We start from the raw sequence: 27,130 nt of genomic DNA on the forward strand, positions 1-27,130 counted from the left end.
TGCCGTCGTCACATTGAGGGAGATAGGGAGTGACTTGGCAGAAATGATGAAAGTTGGAAGATGGTTTGAACTTTTGGGGCGAGCTAGAAGATGAGGTGGGGGGGAGAGAGAGAGAGGAGCAATGGCAAAAGGTAGCGCCGTAGGGGATGAAGTGCCAGGTAGGGGAAAAAAATCCTCTAATATAGCAGTGAAGGGAAAAAAAACCCCTAATAACTTCTCCTGTCATGTGACTTTCTGGACATCCAATGGATAAATACCAAATTACATCATTTCAACGCTTTGGGTTTGTATTACAGCTGTTTTTAAAGTGCACCAGTTAAATATCCAGGCTTTTAAATAAAGATGTTAAAAGCAGAAGGGTGGTGCTCTCCATATTTAAACACTGAAGGTCTGAACTCGGCCGTTTCCCCCCCGCGGTGATGAAACTTTCACATGCTTTCCTGGGCGTTGCCATGTTTCCAGGATGTTTCCAGGATGTTGAGACATCCGTCTTCTGAACCGGCTCACACATCTGGAACACCAGTGTGTTTATGTAAATTGTAAATTTGCATGCAACCATCCACAGCTGGACCATTTTTTTTTTTTGTACATTCGAAAGCACGAGTATGCAACTTATCTTGACTCTAACTGTATGTGGCGCTGCCCGAGGTCCAATCCACAGTAGGACAGCTTGAACATCAGATGTGTGTGTGTGTGTGTGTGTGTGTGTGTGTGTGTCTCCCACCCCACCACCACCTCCACCACCACTGAATCCCCAAACGGCGTGTACTGCAGTCAGACATCTGGTGGCCCCGGTATCTAATGGTTCCACTGACGTTAATACTGTATGAGATAAAAGTGTGTACAGTATGTGGGTGGACATGTGTTTCTTTATAGCGAAGGAGGCGAGGAGAAGCACGTTAGAAAGAAACGTGTTGAGGGAGAAATGGTGGAAACGAAGGGACGCAGAGACTTTTAGCACTGCGACGATGGCGGGGAGGAAACAAGAGGAGACACGTGAGAGAAGAGCAGGAGTGGAGGGGGGGAATGGAAGGATGAGTGGAAATGTGAGGAAGGCAAGGAGAGGATGAAGAAAAAAGGAGAATGTGGAGGGTTTGGAGGAAGGATAGCAGGCGAGGAAGGATGGGCGGTAATTGATAGAAAGATTCAGAGAGCGACAGAAAAGAAAATGAGAAGGAGGCAAAAAAAAGAGAGATCGGAGAGCAGCAGAGATCCTCCATCGCTCGTTAGGGTCATTATACCTCCGTCTGGAGCGCACACACACACACACACACACACACACACACACACACACACACACACACACACACACACTGAGAGGATTGAAAGGAGAAGCCAATTTAGTCGGGTATCAAAAAAATGAGCCTTTTGATGAAAGACTGAAAGGAGGACTTTGTGCTTCTGCTGTGTGTGTGTGTGTCTCTCTTTCTCTAAGGGGTCAAAGTAGTTGCTACTTTTTTTTTTTTTTATTCATAAATAAGAAGGACACACACGTCATGGTTCTGGGCCTCGGCCTGGAAGTGCATTGCTGATTGTCTGAGATGCCAATCAAAAAAAGATAACGATTTAAAGAAATATGGAGGCCAGAAGGTGAAAGTAAACACTCAGAACAACAAGGAAGGAAGGAAGGAAGGAAGGAAGGAAGGAAGGAAGGAAGGAAGGATTCTAAATGAAGTAAGAAGGAAAGGATAAATAAAGCCAGGGATGCCCCGGGGACGGCGGGAGGACGAGGTGGAGTGAGGTAGATAATGGTTTTGTGAGATGAAAATAAAAAAAAGAGGCCGTACAGGGACGGGAAATGAAGGTGAAATTGAAAGGATGGGAGGGAAATTGAAATAGAAGGCGAGGGGGCGTCCTGGTTGTGTTTTGGATGGGAGCGACCGTCGTGGAGAGGCAGCTTTGGACGATCCCCTGCAGCTACAGATGATGAACACTCGGCCTTAGACGGGGAAAATATGACATCATAATAAAACCCATTGAGCTCTAAAATCGCACCGGAAAGCTCTCAAACACCACTAAGGGGAAATATCTGCAGTTAAGTGCGTTAATGAAATTGGATCGGTCACGGCTCTCTTGTTTCTAACTTGGGGAACGACTCGGGGATGACTCTTAATTAGAGCCTCGGCTGTCGCCGTGTCGGGCCAGCGGCCGGACGGCCGGAGACGGATTTCATCAGGCCGGAGCAGCTGCTCCATCCCAGGGGGAACTCTGGGTAATGACTTTAAACAAAAGTGGAGCTGCTGGACCGTCGTCCAGCGTCAGGAGGTCACGGTAGCGATCCGACCCATCGATGTGATCGGCGTTCGATAGAAGAGCAGAGCAATTTAAGGCTCCCCTTGCTAATAGCCGATACTCACCGGTGACCTTTAGGATGCATGAATTACATTTTCCTTTATATTTACACACATTTCTTACAATAATCTCTTATTTTACCAGATTATAGCTGATGGTGAACATCTCATCTACTGGCTGGATTTACAGTCTCATCCGTGGCGCTGAAACCATGATATTGATGCCTAAATCCTCCCACTTCCCTGAATATCGCTTTATAGAATATAGGTTTTCTTCTCTTTTAGAGTGAGTGTGTGTGTGTGTGTGTGCAAAGCGGAGGTGACAGACTGTTCTTTTTTAAGGCGTCAGCCTGTTATTCAGTCATTTTCACGGCTGGCTCCATGTTGTCTGCTACCTGCTCTGAATACAGAACATTTTCTACTTGTTCCCTTCTCGCTGGAACGCGTTTCCTCCACTCAAACTCACAAACCAGAAGTTACGATTCCCCCCCTGTAACATGAAATCCTAATGCCAATATTCTCCCTATTAACGCCTCGTAAAAGTGAAATAGAAGATCGATTTCCTGATGGAAGTTTGCGGTGAACACGCGTAGTGATTAGGCGCCGGTTGCAGTTACATGATGCAGACAAACATCCGAGTCAACCGAGACGACAAAACACAGTTTTTTGAAGGACACGAGTAATTAAATTCTTGAGATGGCCAGTTTTTTTTCAGGCGGCTGCCCATAAACCAAACTCCCTGGGAGTCAACCCACTTACGCATTTAGCCGTTGAAGGACAAAGTGGGAAGATGCATCTGAGACGCCGTGTGCCACTAAAAAAAACTAGTTGTCAAGTTTGCGGGCTGTTTTTCTGTGTCAAACTCTTAAAAACTTTATTAAAAGTGGGATGTTTTTGCAAAGACTTATTGGAGAATTAATCCTTGTGGTTTTGGGATCCAGATTACAGCCGGTATATGATGGAGATTCTTTAGTTTCCAAGCATCAGGTTCCGCTAAAACGATCAAACTTCCTGTCGCATCCGTCCTCGCCGTCTCACTTCAAACGCTAACATCTCCTCATCCCCGTGTCTTCTTCTGTCTCTTTCCCTTTGTTGCTCTCTTTTCCCCTGCCTCTCTAATTGGTCGGCGCTCCACTATCTGTCACTTCCTGTCATTTTTTGGCACTATTTCCTCTCCATACATGAGCTTCACGTGTTTCTGTGTGTGCTTACATAAAAAAAAGGGGGGAATGAAAGTGAGAGTCGGGTGGAAGTGGATGAGAAGGGAGAGATAAATGAGAAAGTGGACTCCCAGAGAAATGCCCTTAATGGTAAATAGCACGGAGAGTCTCTGGGAGAGTCTTCACCGTTATTACAAAAGCAAACTAACTGTGAAATCTGGTCTTGGGGTCCACTTAAGGTGCAGCAGGATTAGAGCCATTACCATGTTACAGCTCCTGAATGGGTTTAGAAAGTAACAAAGGTCTTGTTCGGCTGCTGCCGGAAGCCACATAAGACCCATATTAGAGGTTGTTTGCTCCCCTTTTCCCTCCGAGTTTGTTTCTGTTGTTTCATAAATAAACGAGCAGCAGTGCGCCGAAAGATTTAAAAACACATTTTTATATCTCCGACCCGCCGCAGAGTCATTTATCATCCAAACACGCGCCGATTGGTCCAGCACACATCTGGCCGGCCGAATCAATTTCCAATTGGAAGTTTCCAAACTTCCACGTCGCCGTAGTGAAAGCGTGAGAGATGTATTCGGACGCGGCGAGATAAATGAGAACAGGCTTTTTGTATGTTATCGCCGAGGAGGACGTGGAGACTTTGGGGCTAAAGAGGAACCGAGGGAACGTAGATCAGCCCACATTGTTTCCAGGCTCCCAATGAGAAATTGAATGTGAATCCCTCGATATTAAATGTAGTGTACTGTAGCATAGCGGTACAGTTAAGGTGGAATTCACATGTTTAACAGTAAAACAAATTGATTTAGCAGTATATCTCCTGTTTATAAGCATTTAAAATATTGAAATAATAAGCCCCCTTACACAAAACACTTTTATAACACAGCCTATCCTCCACTTAATTATTTCACTTCCTATTTAAATGATTTGCTTTTTTATATCAGCGGTATGTTTTGCAGAGATATTCTCAAATGTATTTTATTTTTAACCCAATTAGAAAAAAAGTTTGTATTTGATAAAGTAGGGGGAGAAAAAGTTCATTAAAAACGCCTGCTGGATTCATAAAAGTATATTAAAACATAACGGCAGGGTTCTCATAATGACGCAGCCGGATTAACGGTAGAATCGGCTGATACAGATGCTGAAGGGTCTCCGTGGCAACGCTGAAGCTTCTGAATCCAGGACGGCAACATATTTTTTTGCACATTATACGTCAAACAACCTGCCCTGCGAACGATTATCACATCCGTTTTTAGGAATCGAGCCCTTTGGATAAATACAGCGTAATGAAATCCTTCTCTTGTGGCTAAAGAGAGCCATTTATCTTGTTCATATATAATTCACAATGGCGACCGGGATATTAATCTCCATGAGAAACGGCAAAGGCGCGGTGACAAATCCACTGTGACAAACGTAAACACATTTCACGTATCTAGTTATCTCCCGATTGTTTAGTCGAGCGACTGAGGGCGACGTGTCAAAAAGTCTCTCTCTGCTCAAATAAACAATCAAACACACTTCCAGTGCAATCAATTCTGGGTTTTTTTTCATGTCTTCACGCCTTCTAAAGCAATATATCAGCACAGTCAAGTGAAACAGTACAACTCCACATTTCATGCCTTTTTTTTTCTCTGTTTTCTCTTTTTGTTTCACTTTTTTTCCACCAGAGTTTTACGACTCGGGGCTCTGAAAGACACCCCGAAGCCTTTTTGACATTTCTTGAAAATACACAGGCATCAGCAGGGACATCGACTCGCGTATTTGAATTCTTGAACACAGAAGTGTGTTTTTTTTCTTTTTTTCTCTCTTCAGAAAATGTGCAGGGGCAGGGAGGAGGATTTGTGGGACAGCCCAAGGCTCTTTCATACAACGTGGAAATAAAATACACCGCTGACCTTCTGAGTGATATACTTCAGAGAAAGCAATGAGAAATGGGAAGAAGGTTATTAGACAGCGAGGGTGGTGGCGGATAAATAAGAAGCTGCAGGAGAAAGACCGGGCCTTCATTATAAGCCCGCAATATGCTTCAAGAAAGGTTGTGAAATCATTATAACAAGCCATAATTCACCAGGACATCGTGTGTTTGAGTGGATTTAGTGATCAGAAGAGAAACAATGGGATTGTTGCAACATGTGAGAGCCTTCCCACTTAAATTATTAGTATCTATGGCGACCAGGAGAGAGTGAGACAAAGTCATGGAGGGTGTGAGAGAAGAAACGTGGGTTTTTCACGCTCTAATGAACGAAGCCGACACCTGGATTTCAATTATTAACACCTGGACTTGTTGCGATCGAGGCCCGTCCTCACCTCCCCGTGTTGTGGTGACACCGTTCATCTCCTACATCCATACGCCCCGAGGCCAAAAAATGAGCGTGTTTAATATTCACGAAGGCACGTGGGGGAAAAGAGAGTATTCAGTTCATGGGATTTAATTGTGTGAGATTCTCTCACGCGGTACATGAAGTGAGATTTGGTCTTTACTATATAAACCTCCAGACCATGCAGGACCCAATTAAAGCCCTCTGGGAATAAAAAATTATATTTGTTTATGGAGTCGGGCTACTTTTGTGGGCTCAGCTCGGAGCGCGTCTCCGTTATATATATATATATATATATATATATATATATATATATATACGTCTGCGCAGTAAAGTGTAACGGCGAACATCTGTCTTGCTTGCGTTTGATTGGTCTCCTGACACGACATCGTTTACAGGCCGGGATTGGATGTGGAATAGCGTCGGCCCGTATTTAAGGGGTTTGCGAGTGCATCCGTGCACCGTATTATTGTTTCTGGGGTTCTGGATGGTGGATCACCGGTGGCTCCGCGGTCTCCCATTGGAAAGTTGTGGGTTTATCAGCGTTAGCAGGACACGCTATCACAAAGCCTGCCCTACCTTCCATTGCATTGTGTGATATTAAGTGTTACACATGGAAGGCAGGGTCACATTCTCCTGATTTATCCCAATCATGGATTTAATGCCATGGCGATCGTTCGATCCAAGGTCACCGATTTGAAGTCGTTAGGAAATGACACAGTAGAGACCATGCAACCTGTATTACTAGCACTAGTGGAAGCATTTTCAGTGTGTCTGGTGTTTTACTGTATGGGGAAGTAACTGTTTGATATTAAATACGACGAGGGGCAAAGAAACCCCAGGCAGACAGCCACTCTGTCACTTTAACACAGCGGTCACTGCTAACAGCGGCATCCGTCTTGTACAGTAAACAGGGCCTGCTGTGTTCAGAGACAGCAACTGTAAAATACCGTTCATGCACAGGAAGGAAGGATTTAATGACTGGAGGGGAAATGTAATCAAAGTGTAGATTCTCTCTGGGGCGTTTTGCACAAAGGCACGTTTGGCAAACTGTGGAAACAAAGCGGCTCTTAGTTGGCCAGAGAGGCTCAAAAGCAACTTTTTAGATGTTTTTATTTGGTGAATTCAGTTTTACAAAGTGACATTTTTTCCTTTTTTCACATTCAACACATGTATTGAATCTTTGGGGAAATCATTATTTTCACCAGAGTTTCTGCACAGATTTTATTATTCTGAAATTTGACATTTGCTACAAACCCACATCAACTATATTAGTCGTTATGTAGTAGAAAATGATTTGAATAAGGGTTTGAATAATAAACTGCAATAGCACAATTAAAAAAAAAAAAGAGTTAATCATGAAAGTGAAATCTGTCTCATTAGATTCCAGCCGTCGGACCTCTTATATGCATTCTCTCTACTGGCCATCAGGGGGACGACGACTCCTTGTTGCATAAAGTAATAGTAAAGTAGGCGATAAAGCAGGGTATATGCTTTAGAGCAGAGATCTTCAAGAGGGGGTCCGGGACCCCTAGGGGGTCTGCAGAGTTACTGCAGGGGTCCCCGAAATGATTTGATCCCATTTTTTTCTTCCAAAAAATTAAAATATGTCCAAAAATACACATTAACTTGAATACAACTACTGATCAAATATAAATCTTACTATTTGTTAAATGTTATGTTTGGAAATGTGATGTAGAAATGCTAATAAAGAACAAAATATGTTATAAATGTACATTTTTAATGGCTTAGCATTGTATAAATACACATTATTATTGGCTGGGTTTAATAAGCAACACATTTGGTACAATATGTTATAGATTGACAGGTCGTTGCCATGGCGGCGGCTCCGCTGGGTGTCGTTACCGTGTGTTTTCAGGTCATTAAAGTTATTTGTAACACATTTGTTCACCTAAAAACATCTTCAGTTCATATCAGTGGTGTTTAGCTCCACCCCCACCCCGGTGACTGCACCTTCTTCCATCACTCCCTACACTTTCCTCTAGCTAATTAAGGAGAAAACGGGGGAAAAAAAGTCTAAAAAGAGAGTGCAAGTGTGGAACATTGAAATGTGTTTCAGTGACACTTGAAGTGCAGATGATTTAAAAAAAAAAAAATCAAAGGGGAGTGCCTTTTTTTTTGATAAATCACAAGCTGGAAATTGGGGCTTTGAGCCTTGAAACAGAATATTGCCCAGGTGTAGCAGAGGCTGGTGTGCGTGGGCAGCAATACTCGTGGCAATTTCCTCTGCTTCGGCATCTCATTCATTTACAGCTTTATGTGGGCAATCGCTTTCAACTCGGCCTCCATTTTATGCTGGAAAAAGATCAAGACTCCCCCCCCATGGGGAGGGACATTTCTATGCATAAGCCATATTTTAAATATTAAATCCAAATTGAAAAAAACATTAGCGTCCACTCATGGCGGTGTTTTAGCATTCGGCTTGATGTGAAGGTATGTAGGTACGCGTCCCTGCTGCTGGGTTAGACAGTGTGTGTGTGTGTGTGTGTGTAACCTGCTTTAACAGCGAGCCGTTTATGGATGCTCCATTCACTTTGGCTGCTCTACCATAAACCCCTTTTGTCATCCGACAGTAATATCGCAGCACATTTTGCTAGCATGCTTTATGGAGGGGAGAAGAAGAAAAAAAACACCTCTCTGCAGATGAAATGGCGAAGGATAATTAACATATATAGTCTGTTATAAACGTTGGCAGCTCTGCATGTCTGCATTGTCTGGAAATATCACCGGCGTATCACCAGTGTGGTGCGACATGGCTCTAATTATGATTTCTAGTCATCTCTCCCTTCCAGCCCTCGAGGGGCTCCATATGTTGTCGTGTTGGACGCTCTTCTCCTCCCTCTCTCTGCTCTCTCGCCAAGTGGTTTGGAACGATCCAGCCTTTTTTCGTTTTAGTAACTCCATCCTCGTTCTCTCATCTTATTTTCCTTACGTCGGAGCAGCGTGGGATGGAGGTCCGGGGTTGGCCTCCCTCTCGTTTGACCTCTGAAGCGACCGGTTGACCCTCCGTTTAGCTGAGGCGGTCGGTTTGCAATTAATAAAACTGATTACAGAGGAAGAACATTTGCACACGCTCGATGCAAATATTAATATTTCCTCCCCCCCAAAAAAAGTGTTTGAAAATGGAGATTACTGGACCATGTAGGGTGATATTAATAGCCCCAATGAAAAACACTAAATCTTAAACGGACACGTTGTGTTTTTCTCGCCAACTGCAGCTGCTCTGCCTTCAAATTATAAATGCACCGTGTTAATGAGCATTTATACTTTCAAATGTGCAGACTTTCTTTTCAGACTGTAATACATCAACATCATCTTTGTATTGAGCTCATTTTTTATTTTCATGGCTCTTTCTCTCTCTTTTTTTTTTTGCATTTTTTCTTCTTTTGTTATTAATGTAAAATTTGCTTTTTTAACTTGACTGAGTGTCGAATAAAAATGTCATTTGATGTGCATTGTCCCTTTTTAAATAAACAAATAATATATTATATTTCCCCCTCCAGGTCTTCCGGAGCGGTGAAGGGATGGGCATCCGTCTGGACAGCGCCTCGGCCTTCCAGGGCGCCGTCATCTCGCCCCACTACGACTCCCTGCTGGTGAAAGTCATCGCCAGCGGGAAGGACCTGCCGACGGCCGCCTCCAAGATGAGCCGCGCCCTGGCCGAGTTCAGAGTGCGGGGGGTCAAGGTAGGACCTACATTTCTTGTTTTTTTAGACTGAAAATGTCCTCAAAAACCGTTGCACGCGTCCCCAAAAAGACACGGAGGCCTGGAGTTTAAACGCTCGCTGATTGACAGCAGCGACGTCAGCAAAAAACCCGCGTGAACAGACTGCGATGGTGGGGGTAATTAAAAATAATGAGCTGCATGGCAACTCGTGCACCAGCCGCGTACAGTGAGCGATGTTCTGAACCTCCTGCCTTTTTAAATGAGCTCATTTTCAATGGTTTGTTTCCAAAATGGCTCTTATAATACATTCATATGTTTACGGAGTCGGCGGTGTGCAAAGATCCAACTGCTGTTTTGTATTCTGTTTTTAGTTTTAAAGCTTTTGGTAGTGACGACGACGTGGTAAATGAAAATATATATATATAAAAAAAAAGAAAAAGTACGTGGATCTGCAGGATTTTCAGGTTTGAACGATTTTCAACACGTGCCTTTATTTTTGCTTGTAGCTGTTAATCGATGGGGAAACATCAGCTCGCCAACGTCTTAAGATGTCGTCGTTGTTCTAGATTACAAGTCTACAGCTTTACAGTCACTTCAAGGTGAAGCGCATTCAAGTATTCAGGGTGTTGAAGTCTTTGCTGCTATTTTTTTGTTGTGTGCAGAAAGGCTCTCGAGCAGAAAAGGCCGAAGTGAATCAATAGAACATATTTGTCGTCCTGAAAAGATGCATTCAAGACATTTAGTTTTGTACATAGCTGAGATGCCATTCATGTTTACTTATAAAGGTTCTCTTTATGAATTAGTGTCAGAATATGAGCACTTATTTTCTTCTTTCTTTCAATTCCCACGAATAAAGAAAAGGACATCAAGTCCCACATCTATAGATCCGGTTCCTTCACAGCCGTTAGCGGAAGGTTTTCACTCTTTTATTAAAGAATTAATAAATCAATCAATTGTTGTCTTTAGCATTGGTTTCATACAGCAACATAGTGAGATGAAAATCAGGTCCGGGAGAATGAAAAGCATCTCTGCTCCGTCTGTTTGGAATTAGCCGTGATGAGGTGAAATTGGTTTTCTCAACTTTAATTTCCTATTTAACTTGGAGTGCACTTTACCAGACTATCAGCACAGATTTGATAGATTAATTGTGTTTTCGATGTTCGCTAAGCCTTGTGGACACTGTCCTTTGTCCTCCGCTGTAGAAAACACACACACACACACACACACACACACACATACACTGGTCTGCTCTGGGTGTAACGTCCCACAGTCCAAATATCCACGTACGTAGTCTCTAAATATTACAGTATTTTCCCTGTTTTTTCCAAATTTGACTCACGTGGACTGCAGAATCTAGCTTGCCATCACAAGTTTACATCTGACCCCTGATGACCTTTCTGCAGTGAAAACCCCACGGGTTCAAGAGGAAGCTGGTTTACGTACTTCAGACTAGAACTGACCAGTGTGGAAATGTCCTTTTTGATGAGGTCAGTAGTTTGCACCCTGCTTCATCCCAGTGAGTCATTCCTCTCAACTCCCAGATCCGTCTGGGAAGCTAATTAATTTTAATAAACCCGGCATCTCGCGTGTGAATCGGGGGTGCAGACTCGGCTAAATTGAGTCTCGAGGACTCACATGAGCGACCTCTCGATGATGTGTAGCAGAAGAGTCGTGGTTCAGCGTGTTGTGGCCTTGGAGAACGGCTTCTTGCTGGTGACATTCCAACACGGCAACGGCAACAGAGGGTTGGCAACGAACCCAAGGCCTCTTAATGCGTTCGTCTGCTCACAGAGATATAACGCCGAGGACCGACACACTCGTAACTCCAGGCTTTTCTTTTCTTCTCTCTCCCAGCGAAGACAAACATGGCAACAGTAAATCTCAGATTGCCTACGCTGTGCCCCTCAGATTATTTGGTGGCTCCTACAGGCGCCGCGGCTCCTCGACGCGCCGACAACGCCATAACCTTTCAATTCCCCCGGCGACAGCCAGAACGCACCAAACTAGCAAGTTCTTGAATTAGTTGCTCGACACTTGAGAACGCGCCGCCGTTCTCCTCCGTTATGTGGAATTATGTTTGGCATTTCAGAAAGCTCTGTTTATCTCCTGTGTGTGTGTGTGTGTGTGTGTGTGTGTGTGTGTGTGTGTGTGTGTGTGTGTGTGTGTGTGTGTGTGTGTGTGTGTGTGTGTGTGTGTGTGTGTGTGTGTGTTTTCTGCACATTTTGTGAGTTTATTTGCGCAAAAGAATGAGCTACGTGTGTTAAGCAGTAAAATGTCATCCAGGGGGGAGGGAGGGGAGAGAGAGAGACAACCACAGACACACACAACTGTACAACATATTCTGATTATGTTATTTGTATATAGATTTTTATGTAATGATCTATATTATTATTATCTGTTATTATTTTTTGAATGGTTCGTATGTAATTATGCTTTGGCAACACATTTCAAATGTCATGCCAATACAGCCTTGTTAATTAGAGAGAGAGAGAGAGACAGAGAGACGGAGGGACATGTGGCAGGAGGGTAAATAGAGATGGATGGAGGAGCAGGTGGATATCGGCTAAAGGCCAATCAAGATGGAGCGAGTGTCACATGACAAGGAAGCTGGTCAGAGCACCTGTGTCTGGTGGCGTGTTGGAGGTTGAAGGTCTGTGACAAAACCCAACAAGAATCTGGGACCGGCATCAGCTCCGTGAGCTAGCTGGAGCTAATAAAGGCTGTCATTTCAACCGTCGGAATAGATGAGAGCGCCTACAGGGGGGGGGGCATGCATGCAGACCGGTCTGCTCTCTTTGATCCGACACACACTAAATAGAACGAGCGGAGCGTCTGTCCTGTACAGATTGCTCATCACGCAGGTTGATGCTTGTCATGTGAAACTGATGACTGAATAGCTAATAAGCTCAGGAGCAGACAGGAGACTCCCCCGCTGCAGAACATCAGATGGTTCATGTTGATTCCTGGAACTGTGTGTGTGTGTGTGTGTGTGTGTGTGTGTGTGTGTGTGTGTGTGTGTGTGTGTGTGTGTGTGTGTGTGTGTGTGTGTGTGTGTGTGTGTGTGTGTGTGTGTGTGATGCAAAGATGGAGAAAGACAAATGGAGGTTGCCCAACAGAAAGAGATGTCAGAGCGAGATAGACGATGTGAAAGAGATCAGAGATGGAGACATGGTGGCAGGTTCGGCCAGACTCAACATTCTGTCCAGCTGTCTGAGACCTTTTAGGTGTGTGTGTGTGTGTGTGTGTGTGTGTGTGAGTTTGTTAGAAGTGCTGTTTGCGTCACCGGGGGCTTGGCTGTAGGCGGTGTGGTTTCACCGCTGTTTATCCTCGTCTGTAAGAGGTGGATGTGACCCCGGGTTGTTGAGGGTTTGCTGATGATTCCCATCTAGTGAGGCTCTTTGAAGAATCTGTTGCTTCCTGATCACAGGTTTCCATCAACGAGGGACAGATCACCCCAAAAAATCCTATTTTTTATATCAGTCCCAACTAGAGTTACGTAGTTTTGGAGATGTTAGCCTTCTAATATAATGGTGATATAAAGGCGGGTGGTGCTCAAGTAGCCAAAGGAATACATTTTAATAATTAAAAACAGTGTCTCTTATGAGGAATCCTGATCAGAGTACTCAAGACAATCCACGAATCAGAATCAGAAAGGAGTTTATTGCCAAGTGTTTTTACATACTCGTCTTCAGTGCACATATTACTATATTTACAAAGAATAAACAGAAAACAATAAAGCAGCAAAGTACTGCAGTCAAGAACATACATTAAAACAAATAAAATGTACCCAAGATGAATAAAAAACACTGTATGCACAGTAATATATTTGTGCAGTACCACCCGTCGCTCCTCCACAGTCCAAATATGGTCACTTCCTGCTGATTAGATCCTCATTGTGCCTTTTTTTCTTTTTTTCACAATTAAATGTATGTTGAACAAATGAGCTTTACGTGAATAACACCAGCACAGACATGTTCTCCCTGCTGGAATCCATCATATACGGAGCAGCGCTGCATTTGCTGGTAGATAAAGGATCTGGTGTAATTCCACCGTGCGGTTATCAGCCGGGCCTGGTCGTTCATTACGGGGGAAATAATAATGATACGTATAAATCAGCTCTCGTATCTTCTCTATGCAGCGGCGTTCAGTTAGGTTAAGATGGTGCTGCATTGACTGGGCAACACAAGCAAAGCATTCCTCTTGTTTTCAGATCCCCGAGCCTCCCGTTCACGGTTCACCGACCTGCTTTCACGCCTATTTTTTTTAATATTTGTGTGTTTTTATCTTGATCTCACTTGTTCATGCCCGCAGTCTGTTTTTCTTTTTAAAGCCGTTACTCATAGAAAATCAATCGGGACAGTCAAATCAACAGCAGTTTTGGTTTAATCCAAGCATGCAATACTGTTTAATTTACATGCACATTAAGCTCAAATGGAAATTATGATTATTTATTCACAGCTGTACTCGTATTTTTTTCCAGCAGCCGTAAGAGAATCAACTTTTAATAATTGACAGTGGGCCATCATGGTCCTGGACTACCCGTAGGCTGTTAGAGTCCCGATGTTGCATGAGTGTTGGGCTCCACAGTTCTGATGCAGCATCATTGCGATGTAAGATAGTAGCTAAGCAAAGTTGACTCCGCCCTCCGAGCCCGGGAGGTCCGCCTTGACATCGGCGGTAACGAGCCCCGAGCGCAACGGCATCCAGCGGCTTCGGAGCGTAGAGGCAGAGGCCGGTAAACAGGATGCGTCCGCCTCACGTCTGATCTGGAGTCAGCCTCCTGTGACCTCCGCATCATGTTCAAGGAGGAGCAGGCAGGAGCACTGATCCAGGATCAGTCACCCAGAGGAGGGGAGGGACGGGGGAATCCATCTCATCTCTTATCGACGGGGAGGAATAAAAGGTTTAGACACACTCTGACAACACACGCTGTTTTTGTTTCTCACTCACACACACACACACACACACACACACACACACACACACACACACACACACACACACACACACACACACACACACTCACACACACACACAGTAATGCGTGTCTATGGGGTTATCAGTCTATCTTTTCCTCATTTCACACCTCTAACAACCCCTCGCATGGCACTTAATCACATGAACACTCTCGTAATAATCCCTCTGTGTGTGTTTTTGTGTGTGTGTGTGTGTGTGTGTGTGTGTGTGTGTGTGTGTGTGTGTGTGTGTGTGTGTGTGTGTGTGTGTGTGTGTGTGTGTGTGTGTGTGTGTGTGTGTGTGTGTGTGTGTGTGTTTGTGTGTGTGTGTGTGTGTGTGTGTGTGTGTGTGCTGATGTACAAGTCTGTACTTGAAAAGCCTTATTTCAGGAAATTCAATAAAAGATCAACAACGTGCGAATCCAATGGGTGAGAGGCAGTAAATAGGAGCAGGTGTGTGTGTGTGTCGGGGCTCGACGGTGTGAAAGAATTTGTTGTATGAAAAGACAAAGAAATCAAAAAAGTTGACACTGATGGGAAATAAAAAGGACAGGAAGGGAAAACAGAGAAATGGCAGGCGGACTTGTTTACCTCTTGTTTAGTGGTGTGAGGCTGACTCCTACAACAAAAAAACACACACAAAAAAAGTCTGCGGAGACCAACAAAGTCTGATATAAAATGCCTAAATTTAAGGCCCTAAAGGCATTAAAGTTTCAGATCCGCTCAGGAGAAGTCTCCGTTTTTCATCCTGCACTGACAGCTTTATACACTGCACGACTACTCGACTCAGAATAGGTGCACTGTAAAATGTGAAGAAGTAGCTCCCATTAGCAATTGTAATAAGCCGTTTCCTGTCCCTTAAGGATAAATTACCCGCTTGTTGTTCTTTGCCACCCATCTGCAACGTCACCACTTCTTAACAAATGGAGACTCTTGGCAACGGGCAGGATTTGTCTCTATGAGCTGCAGGGATCCAAATAATAACTTACAATGTACTGACATGCAACGGTAGGCATAGAAGTGTGTTTGTATAACGAACAGGAGCTTTGTCGGATTCACATCCTGTTGGACTCTCTGCAGGTGTATTTTGGAAATAAGGATGAAAAGACATTTTGGGGAAACTTGGTCCAACCTTGGTCTGGTTTAGAGCTTCCCGTTGCATCATTTGTCTGACATGTGAGAGCCGAGTTGTCAACGGCTGCGCTGCACTATTGATCGGAGCGCTTCATCATTCTCAACCATATCTGTTCATACAGTAAACGCTCACCATTTACCCCTTTTATGCTGGGTATTTAAGGTGTCTTTCCCTTTTACACTTTATTCCACCCTTATTGTGCAGATTTCACTGATTTCCATCACATCAGGATTAGAGCCCGACCGATAAAGGATTTTGAAGGCCGATACCGATACAAATGTTTGTTGATTTAAAAATCCGATATTCCGATATATCGGCCGATATTTATTTATTTTTTTTCAGAAACGCGTAACAAAACATTCACAGATTTCCCTAACATTAGTTATTTGTAGTTATTCATGAGTCTTCACTAAAATAATATGATAATGCAGTTTAAAAATAAACTTGTTTATTTTATCGTCATAACGGAACATCAAAATATATTAAAGTTCTGATAAATAAAATGTATAAAAATACAAACTTAAGATATTAAACTTGAAGTCCTTTTAAACAAAAACACAATAACAACAACAACCAAACACAAAGTTACCAGTATTAAAAGACTTGGGAAGCTTCATAAATATAACTTCTAGTTTCGTCCGTTTTTATTTTATTTTTAAAATATTCATTTATCGGCCATTATAAATGCCAATACCGATACTTTGGAAAATGCCTAATATCGGCCGATAATATCGGCCCGCCGATATATCGGTCGGGCTCTAATCAGGATAAATAAAGTGATTTTTTAGTGAAGGTTCGGTTTAATTCTGCTTGAATATCTGCTTAAAAAGGTGCTTTAAATACACAAAGGCATCGTCAGACAAACGGTGACACCAGCGCGACGTCTTGCAGCCAAAAGTTGTTGCCGTGTTTCAAGCTTCTTGAAGTCGACTGGGACTTTGAAGCCGTAATCGGGATTTAACGGCTGGAAATGTGGCGAAGTGACGGGAGGGGAAAGGAGGTGAGGTGGAAGAAACTTTAAGACAAACACAGTTGGCATGAGGGGGGGGGGGAGACTGAAAGTTTCCATCGCTTCCAATCCTCTGAAGACGAACCAAACTGTTACCAAAGTGTTGTTTCTACTTGTCTGGTTTAGCATCTCAGACAGCTGTGAAAACAGGAAAGGTAGCTCTCACTTTTCCCGCATTTTTGCCTTCCCCGATCCCAGCGTAATGTATTCAGACATTCAAAAACCTCGTCGCAGTGTTTTCACCTCCAGGCTCGGATCTCAGACTTTCTGACGCTCCCGTTGTGCTCATCTCGTTCTCGGCAGCCGCACAAGCACACCGCCTTCTGTAAATGTAAAATCAGGATTGGCGGATGTGGAAATGGAGACCTGGCGGATGTGGATTTAATATGCAGAAATAGCACGAAAAATATTCCTATAAATAGTTTCCTTTACGAAGACATGGTGTTTCCACAGCAGACAGCTTCCAAACTTCTTATTTCTACCCTTTTTTTCCCCCTTCCAACATGCTGTCAGCTTCAGCCTTGTGGTGCATAAAAAAACACAACAGCCTGGTAGCTGTCTGGACGTCGGTGTGAATGTTAATTTGTGATCAGAGTGAGAATGCAGGAGGAGGAGGAGGAGGAAGGTGAAGGCAGTGACCTTGCCGATGTGAAATCTGATTAGTTGGGTGAGTAATGTACTTTCCTAAGAGATGGGCTATCTGTCATGGAGGTTTGGGTCAGCTGCAGTTCACTTCCTTCCTTCCTCCCTTCCTTCCTTCCTAGTAGACTTAAATAATAAAAACACTCCTGAATGCCTGTGTTTGTATGATGTAGGCGGGGGAATGGAAAAATTAGCATTGTTTTTATCACTTTCCAAATATCACACGTTGAATGTCCGGGGAAATAATTTGCAAATGAAAAAGCAAAAGCAGCGCCAGCGAACGACGGAGAGTAGGCGGGCAAATGAGACGCGGCCCACGCGTGGTCGTCTTCCTCGGAGCACGACGTTAACATGTTCGAGGGTTGGTGAACACGCTGACCTGAGATCAGCTCACTCTTGAGAAGGACAGATTGCCCGCTCATTAAGTTCAAGAGTCCGACGTCGACAGAAAGCCGAGGGCAGCCCGAGCGGTTGCTTGTTGTTTTTTTTTTTATTATTATTTTAAATCACAGCAGGATATGTTAAAATATGAGGGAAAAACACCAAAAATAAATATAAAAATCCCACGGTTAAATGTGCCTTTGAGAATGAAAAAGAGCGGTGTTGCTTCGCAGTATGCACAGTCATGAATATTGAGATTCGGTTGCCGCGGCGACCTGCATACAAATGCAGATGTTTCTTCCACGCGCGCTTTGCACACAGCAGCGGTCGGGTCCGGGGGGAAGTGGGAGTTTTTTAATTAAGGGTCGGTACACACACTGATTAATTGATGCGTTCTAATACTCTATCACACACACACACACACACTGGAAGCTTTTAGGGCAACACACACACACACACACACACACACACACACACACACACACACACACACACAACATTAATACAATCTGCCTACAAGACCATTTACGCACACTCGTTTTCATCAAACGACTCTAACAGCAAACAAAATTAAACCTTTTTTTTCCCACCGTGTTAGAATTAATAGCAATATTCATGTTCCTTCAGAATTGGACATTAACATCAATCTCCCGATCTCCCTCTCTCTCTGTTAGATTGTGTTAATTGAAAACAAACAAACGGAGCTCTTCACTCCTATTAATGGATGCCATCATCTAAGCTTTGGGCTTTATATGTTTATTCCCTTTTGCGGTTTAATTGTGAGGACAGGGAGGCTTCGATCGGCTATTACAGCTGCTTTTTATAGAAGGGAATTATTCGTTTTTGACCCAACCCCCCCTGGCTTGCTAACCACGTGTCGTCTGAGCAGACATCTCCCCATCTAGGTTAACGGGCATAATGACACCGGGGACCCGTGACTTCCTCTCCGGGGGGGCCGCCCTGATTATTCCAGTCACACTCTCCACTTTCCAAACAGTTCATCTCGGGGGCAGCTTAAATGCAGCGGCGGTTTATCATTGCGAGTAAAATGGAGACGACTACACCTGTGTGTGCGTGCATCGGTTTTTCCCGATGTGTTAAAAATGACCTCCGAGGCAAATCCGACCCGTCAGAGCTGCCAATTTTGCTCATTTAAAGCTTTTTTTTATGTACCTGCAACACTGGAGCTGGAGATGTTTTTTTATTTACACTAAAAACACCATCATATACCTCCTTATGGCGTGTACTGGCTATATGACAGCTGTTTTTTTTTTCTTCTTTGCATTGCAACATCTGGCACCGCAGCAGCGCCGGCAGTTTTAATGTTAAAGTTTTGTCCCCAGACTGAGCCTCGGGTTTCTACTCAGTGCTCTCCCTCATAAAAAATTCCATTACAAGGCCGCACTCTTTCAACCTTTGTCTGCAAACTTCTGCTTTTTTTGCTCGTGAGGCTAAATGATGTCTTCAGCGCAGTTCGTCAATCCATTGCTTCGGATCTCTTTCTGTTGTACACGGGTCAGACAGGTAAACGGGGAGGGGGCGGTGGCGCTGAGGGACACTCGGCTGTATTTTCCGAGCTTGATTACCATGTGATGTCCTTGTTGGCTGTAAATGTAGCCTCGCTGATAGCAGACCTCCGGTTTAGACGTTTAAAAAAAGGCGTCGTTGAGGCTGATGGGTCAGGATAGCCGGCAGAGGCGACATGTTTACAGCCTTCTTAGACAAAGCTTTTCAGAGTGGCATTTCATCTCAAAGTCTGGACTGCTGGATTGATTCTTAGAGAGGGAAAGGAGGGGGAAAAAAGCATGGCTGAAAAGTCTGAAGCTGTGCTAGCGGACCCTAGAGGCCACATTATTCTTTGAGTTTACGATCTCAAAGTGTCAGGTGGGATTTATCTGCTTTTAGACCTAATTCATGCTGAATATGTAAAATCTGACTTGGCGAGTAAGAAACTCAGCGATTTGTTTATTTGTTGTGCCTCTTATAATCAAGTACAGTCAGTTATTCTATGGATGGAATGAGTACCAGTCGGCTTTTCGACGCAGCAGAGAGAAACTTTTTGCTAAAATAAAAAAAAGTTAGCTGCTTCCCGGAGGAAAAACGCTAAAATATTAAAGGAAATGTGACTCCGCTGCACAGGTTTTGGCATAGGATTATTCCTCATTATGAATGGTTTTTTTTTTATCTTGTTCTTACACACTTGGAGACCTTTGGGGCCACAATGAATCAGTGCAAAACAAGTAGGAATGACTGGTCAGAAAGGCTCTGAGCTAAAATCCCATTTCTTCAAGAATTACCTCAAATCACCTTCTCTACGCCGAACCATATTCCCTCCGCACGTCTTCCACCTCAGCTCACTCCAATTTGCTCTTAACCTTTAAAAAATGTCTTCCAACTACCTCCATTTAAAAGAGAAAAAACTTTTTTTACAGATTGAAGCTTATTCTACCGTCGCATTCGCTCTAAGTGGCTCTGGATAAGAGCATCAAGTAAATACCTTAAATATGAAATGTTCCCGTAAAAAAACGGGTCTGCCGTATCTTTTTTTTTTTTTATCCTCCACAGAAGCTGTCCGTCAACGGACTTAAATCATCCTTACAGAGGTAATTGGATAAGTGCTTTGCTCTCCTGTCAGCAGATGAGAAAAATATAATTGAAATGGATTGCTATGATTTCATTAAACCTCAGTCTGGCAGTAAATGTCTGGACTTCAAACATCCGACGACGCGACGGTCGACTCAGATGAGTGGCGGTCTGGAAAACAAACATGTTCATCAGGAATCAACTGTTGTGCTTGATAACAACCACATTTCTTAGCCAGACCACTAAAGAGAAAATGCTCATCTGTTGTTTATAGGGGTGAGTATTGGCAAGAACCTCACGATATGATACATATCACGATACTTTGGTCATGATACGATATGTATCGCAATACTTTGGTCCAATACGATACGTATCACGATTCTTTGGTCACGATACGATACGTATCACGTAGGGGTGTAACGGTACACAAAAATTTCGGTTAGGTACGTACCTCGGTTTTGAGGTCACGGTTCGGTTCATTTTCGGTACAGTAAGAAAACAAAATGCAAAATATAAATGTGCTAGTTGTTTATTACTTTTGTGCTTTTAACAGTAGGAACATGCACTGGAGCTAGAATGCTGCTCAAAAATATAAATACAAGTATTTAAAATATTTATTTAAAAAATAAAAATAACAGACTGTTTCTTTAAAACAAATCTTTTCTCCATCATATGTGCAAAATTGAACAGGGCAGGGAGAGGCTGTTTAAATGCGGTGGGGAGCTATGTTTGCACTAACGTTACGCTCGTCTTTCTCCTCGTTGTAGCGATGTTCACGTGGGGGTGGTGCCGTTTCAAATGCGCCAACAGGTTTGACGTGTTGCCAGAAACATACCCGACCTCACATGAACAATGTCGGCAAACCGCTTTGCCGAAGTGTTCCCAAACGGGAGACCTTAATGTCGCGGGAGGGTCCTCCAACTCTGGCGTGTTGCCAACGCTAGCGGCATTAGCCATGACGTCCGCTATTACTGCTGTTTATTGTGTCGCGGTGTGCGCAACTGCGCATGTGCGGCTGCAACATGCTCCACACATGCGGCCCTCTACTTAATATGTCCGTATGGAAACTCGTTCGGTACGCCTCCGTTCCGAACCGAGCACCCCGTACCGAAACGGTTCAATACAAATACATGTACCGTTACACCCCTAGTATCACGATACTTTGGTCAGGATACGATATGTATCGCAATACTTTGGTCACGATACGATACGTATCACGATACTTTGGTCAGGATACGATATGTATCACGATATTGCGATATAAATAAAGATGAAAACACAAGTACCTGTATATGTACATTAGAGGACAAATTGAGTCAAAACTATTTCATTCAAAACAGCCTCTCCATTTTATTCCCATGAAATTCACTGGAATAACGTATAAGTACTGCATTCACAATGCGTCTGAACATGAATCACGACAAAGTATCGCGATATATTGCCGTATTGATATTTTTACCCACCCGTAGTTGATTACTTTGCAAAAGGGGCCGTTTAAACAAGTCAAACAAGGCATTTCCACTTGGATCACGAAAACAATGAGGCAGGAGAGAAGGGAGAATGGGAAGAAAAGAATGGATTAGGGGGAAATAAAGTGTTTAACTGGAAGAAAACAAGGGAGAGGGTGCTATTAAGAGGGTTGGCAAAATATTTAAAGGTGCTCCAACACAACGGGAGAGACGGGGAGAGAAGGGAGGAATTTCTACGCTGGAGTGCCTTCTGCTTCAGCCGCCTTAATGGCTGATTGAGAACAAAAGTCTCTTTCTCTAATTATAATGAGCTTGATTACGACTCGCCCTTTTCCAGGTGTTCGGATCAGCTAATGTCTGGATTCATTAATTGTCAATTAAAAGCGCATCAGGTGGCGTTCTCTCGGCGCTAAACCCACAAAACAAACAACAAATGGCCGTTTTGACGGCGGGAAGCCCGCGGTGGCAAAGTTTCCATACGAGCCCGAGATGGATTTTAGGATTAGACGTTCTGAAGGTGTTTTCTTATCTGTGTTTTTCTGTGATAAGATAGGAATTGGCAGTTTGCATTTGGAGGCTCCCGCTATTGAATAAAGTGGAGCGAGGGAGCGGCGGAGCGAACGACAGCAGGAGCGAAAGAGAGGATGCATAAACAGCGTTGGGATCGATGGCGGAGCGGGGGCGGGTTGTTTACGGAATCCAGACTTTTTTTATTCTCACAGATTCGAGTAATGAGGTGTGTGTGTTGGGAGAGAATAAGGGGATTTGTCTCGTTTTTTTTTTTTTTTTTTAAGCTGGCGATGAATTTGACCACGAGGGCAAGAGTTGAGTGTTAGCTTCCCTTTTCTTCTTCTTGTTTGATATTAATCCTCTTTCCACCCATCAGCGTTTCTGCATTTGTCTCTTCTTGGACCAGCAGGAAAACGCTGTTGAATAACAAATGTATTTACGTATAACCAGAACCACACTTAAAGATTACATATTGATCTCATTTCATTTGAGTTAAGCAAATGAATACTAATTTATTCACATGAAACCATGCCAGGTGTTCTGGCATTTTGCTCTCATAAGGACCATAAAGATTGTATAGAAGCTCCATTTTGTTCGGGGGGTCTAATCATTTATTATTGAATCTCTTCTCGTGTATCTCAGTATCGATTGAATGCCGAGCGTCACAGTTGGAGAATCAGCTGGCCTGGTGTTAGAGTTGTCACCTCGGTGCCTCTGCTTGCACGTTGTTTTGTCTAAAATCCTGGAAGCGCCAGACAGAATCCCTCGGAGACGGCAGCGGCGGCGTGGTCTCTGAGGTTTCAGCGGAGGCAGGATATTGTGGACGAGGTCCGCTGTGCAAATATTCCCTTCCCCTTCCTTCCTCTGGGGCTCTTTAAGGGGGAAATTATGTTCAGTCGGGACTTTGTCCGACTACAATGAGCTTCCCAGTACAGCGTCGGACTGTGTAATGAAATTGGTCAAGCGGCGATATTTGGGGCGGTGTGCAGCACTGAGTTCTGTTTTAAAATGCACTCGAAGCACCGCGATGGCGACTGTGTGCATGAAGATAAAGGGCCGTGCAATTTAACTGTCGCTCCGCTCCTATTCTGCTTTTATTATCCTGTCATTCACTGGCCTTTTCTTATTCTCCAGGCATTACTCATATTTGTTTTGTTCTTTTATGTTTCTTTGTTTCTCTGCATTATTCTGTTCTTTGATTGTGAGCCACGACAGCAAGGCTGGTATTGTTTTCTGTGTGTGTGTGGAGAGATCAGCCTCCTGTAGACCTCCATGTTTTACCTTTGCTGACCTTTCACTGTGTGTGTGACTCCCGCCGCAGCCTTTCCGAGCGGCCGTCCGCGTATGTCGGAAGGTTCAATCATATTCAGTGGAAGTCAATAACGCCGGGTCTCAAATCCAGCAGGAGCAAAGCCCCGGTTCACAGAAGGGACAGGGTCGAGGGTTTGTGGGCGTACGGCAAGGTGACGGCGGTGAAGTGTGTGTTTGTGTGTGTGTGTGTGTGCGTGTGCCGACCTTGCTGCTGTCCTTTTTTTAGTAGAATAAAACACCCAGCAGATGTGTATCGACCCACAGCTAACGGAAGTCGGCGCATTGCACAATACTGATGGAGTTCCTCGCACGCAACGGTTGAGTCTCGCCGTTATTCTTCCACCAAACGACTGCTTTACTCCCAAATGCAGCGTGTTTGTGGAAAAGGCTTCTTTTTAAACGACAATGGGAAGCAATCGAGATGAGATAATTTAAATCCCACTCCTTAGTTAGCACTAACACTGCTGTTTCCTCCAGAGACGCCCATTTTTTCATCTCCGAGTCTTCGAGATGCTTTAGGTAAATATCCACCAACTGTTTTGTGCTATATTTAAAATATTGAATCACCGACGAGAAGTCTTTCTTCTTGGCGGAGATGACGCGTCGTGTCGTCGCCCGCTCCACAGACATCTGTTTATCGCCACGGAATAAAGGTTTCATAAATCCGAGCTGGTGGGAGAGCGCCGGCGTGCCAGAGGACGCTGATTAAACCTCACCTCTCACTGAACCCTGCATGGATTCTCCAGACTAATCAGCCGTTGCTCATGCAGGTGACTGACCTAAACTGGGTGAGTCCAGTCTGTGTATAACACACTGTGAATAAGTACTTTTTGAGTCATTATTTCTTCCCCCAGTGACTTCGGCTGAGTCACCGTTGACAAATTGTAGAGTGAGGCTGCTGCTTCAGTGACCTGGAAATGTTTTCCAAATATCTTTGGAGTGCAGTGACTTCCTAAAATGCAGTCTTTTTTAAAAAACGGGTAGTTCAAACGGATCCGGTGATGGACCAACCAAAATGTTTCTTATTCTAATCTGTCTTTTTCACAGGGATTTTAAGATTTTATTGAACTCGCAACAAGTTCCTCGTCGTTTTCCTCGCACCGCAAAGATTTTTCCTCTTTCTTGTGTTGGCGTGTGCCGGTGTCGGCGCTGAGCAATGTGCCAACGCCTGACATCTTTGTGTGCAGTCAAACTGTGAATTTTTCATGGAAGTAAAAGCAATACGTCTTCCTCAGCGCCTCGGCGGCGGCGAGCAGTGGGACGTTGTTAAAGCTTCACTGTTCCCCTTGTAGTCTCGCTTGCCGCCGCCGCCTGGCAGCACTTTGATCCCGAGCAAACCGCCAGCTGAGCCGCGGCTTAAGATGCAACCGATGACAATTTGCAAGCCGCAGATACCGCAGAGACGTGAGTGACAGCTTATTGTGTCAGCCGATGACTCTATTCTCGCTTTCTTTTTCTTTTTCAAGGCGAAGTGCATTCGTCAAGTTTCCCCCACAATCAGCTGCAAAGTTGCCCAACTGGAGAACGTCTACATGTTTGTTTCCAGCGAACAATACGGACGTCTCAGAGTTCATTTCATGGATCCGTTACGCCGCCTACTTGCAGATATGAATGGAAGTTGTATGTTTAAACCAATTATTGCCAGCTGAACAAACGTTGTAATTGCATACATTTCAAATTACAGATTTCAGCAAACATGTTGCAACACTGGAATGAATTCTCCCTTAAGGTTGATTTAGCATGTTTTTCAAGCCAACACCGGTCTTCCTCAGGCACGGAGTGGTTTCTGAATAGTAAGCTGGACGGCCCGGGGCAAAGTTTCACTGCAAGACCAACAGATGGATGATATTTTCTGTCATGCAGCGAGACAATCACCTGTTCCCTCCACAAGGACAGAAGGGAGCTTTTTGGGGGAACATTGCCACGGCTGCGAGGAACGAAATGAGCAAAATGGTATTTGGGAGGTTGACAAAAGGGCAACATTTAGCCAATTGTAGTACGATTGTAGTATGATTGTAGTACGAGTGTGGTATGATTGTGGTACGATTGTAGTATGATTGTCGTACGAGTGTAGTATGATTGTAGTACCAGTGTAGTAAGATTGTGCTACGATTGTAGTATGATTGTAGTATGATTATAGTACGAGTGTAGTATGATTGTCGTACCATTGTGGTACGAGTGTAGTATGATTGTGGTACGATTGTAGTATGGTTGTAGTACGAGTGTAGTATGGTTGTAGTAAGATTGTAGTACGAGTGTAGTATGATTGTGGTACGATTGTAGTATGATTGTAATACGATTGTGGTACGATTGTAGTATGATTGTAGTATGATTGTAATACGAGTGTAGTATGATTGTAATACGATTGTGGTACGATTGTAGTATGAGTGTAGTATGAGTGTAGTACGAGTGTAGTATGATTGTAATACGATTGTGGTACGATTGTAGTATGATTGTAGTACGAGTGTAGTATGATTGTAATACGATTGTGGTACGATTGTAGTATGATTGTAGTACGATTGTTGATTTAGTTTTTTTTTTTTTTACTGATTTTCTCGTTCTCTTTTACTTCGTCTCTCGAACTTTTCCTCCGTTCCAGCGCCCGTCTCCCCCCTGTAGAAAAAGATGACACCCCACTGTATCTATGATTCTCACACACACACACACACACACTAAGATCTCCTGTTGTCACGCCCTGGGAACAGAAACCAAAGCACGTCTGAAGATGAGAAGAGTTACAAATGTCCTCGCTCCCTGTGATCAGCAGTGTGAAGGGAGCTCGCGGCGGCGAGGCGGAGGAGTGTATAGGTGGCAGCGTCGCTGTGTGGAGGACCGAAGGAGAGAACGAGGAGAATAACGATGAAAAGAGGGCTCGGAAGCTCCCCGTTTGGTTTCTTATCGGGGTAAAATGTGAAGAAGAGCCGGTGACGGCGGGTGGGCACGTTGAGAGAGGGACTGATGAGCAGGAGAGGAGGTTAAAAAAGACCAAATATGAGAGAAGAAGAAACAAAATGGAGCATACTGAGAGGAGATGTGGTGGTAAGGAGCTCCTACTCTGATAAAAGAAGGCTGCAGCAGAAGTCACATGTTCTGTTCCTGAAAGTCCTTTGTTTTTTTCTGCTGGCAAACTATAATCATATTTTATTATTTTATTTTAAGGAGATGACAGAGAAATATTTCACAATCATTATTATAAGTGGAAGGAGAGCGCGAGAGCTGGAGAGAATAAGGAGCTGCTGAATGAGGAGTGGGCTGAAGAGATAAAGGGAGGACAGAGGTGAAGGAGAGAGCTGCTGAATGGAAAATATCATTTTGCTGCACCCGTGTACGTTTGTATGCAATCATTTATGGATACAAAATCCAAAAGTGAGGCCCTCGGGCCTTGCAAATATGAATCCTCCTGTAGATCAACTTCTCCCAACACAGCCATGAGTCACTCTTCCCTCCTCTTCAAATGTGCATGTGGCACCTGTTCGTTCATTTATTTATAAACCTGCGGACTTTAATACGATGTGTTTCAGCAGCATTCCTGCTCGTGTTCGACACACATCCCACGTGTCTTGTGTTCTCTGAGAAATTGGGTTATTTTGAGAACCACCTGCCTTATAAAACCCAAACTAACAAACTCTTCTGATGGGGTGTAAATCTTTTATTATCCACAAATAGGTTTAACGT

The 27,130-nt window shown here is 43.9% G+C and overlaps 1 protein-coding gene across 1 annotated transcript in view; it reads left to right on the forward strand.

The window, feature by feature from the left end:
* Nucleotides 1-27,130, forward strand: part of pcxb (pyruvate carboxylase b) — a 206,361-nt gene that overhangs the window by 87,695 nt on the left and 91,536 nt on the right. The window contains exon 12 of the mRNA XM_084002593.1: nucleotides 9,297-9,479. Within this exon, the coding sequence (XP_083858719.1) occupies nucleotides 9,297-9,479 (183 nt within the window). The remainder of the gene's footprint in view (nucleotides 1-9,296; nucleotides 9,480-27,130) is intronic.

The sequence above is a fragment of the Eutrigla gurnardus genome (genome assembly GCF_963514095.1).
Source record: "Eutrigla gurnardus genome assembly, chromosome: 23".
Classification (NCBI taxonomy): domain Eukaryota; kingdom Metazoa; phylum Chordata; class Actinopteri; order Perciformes; family Triglidae; genus Eutrigla; species Eutrigla gurnardus.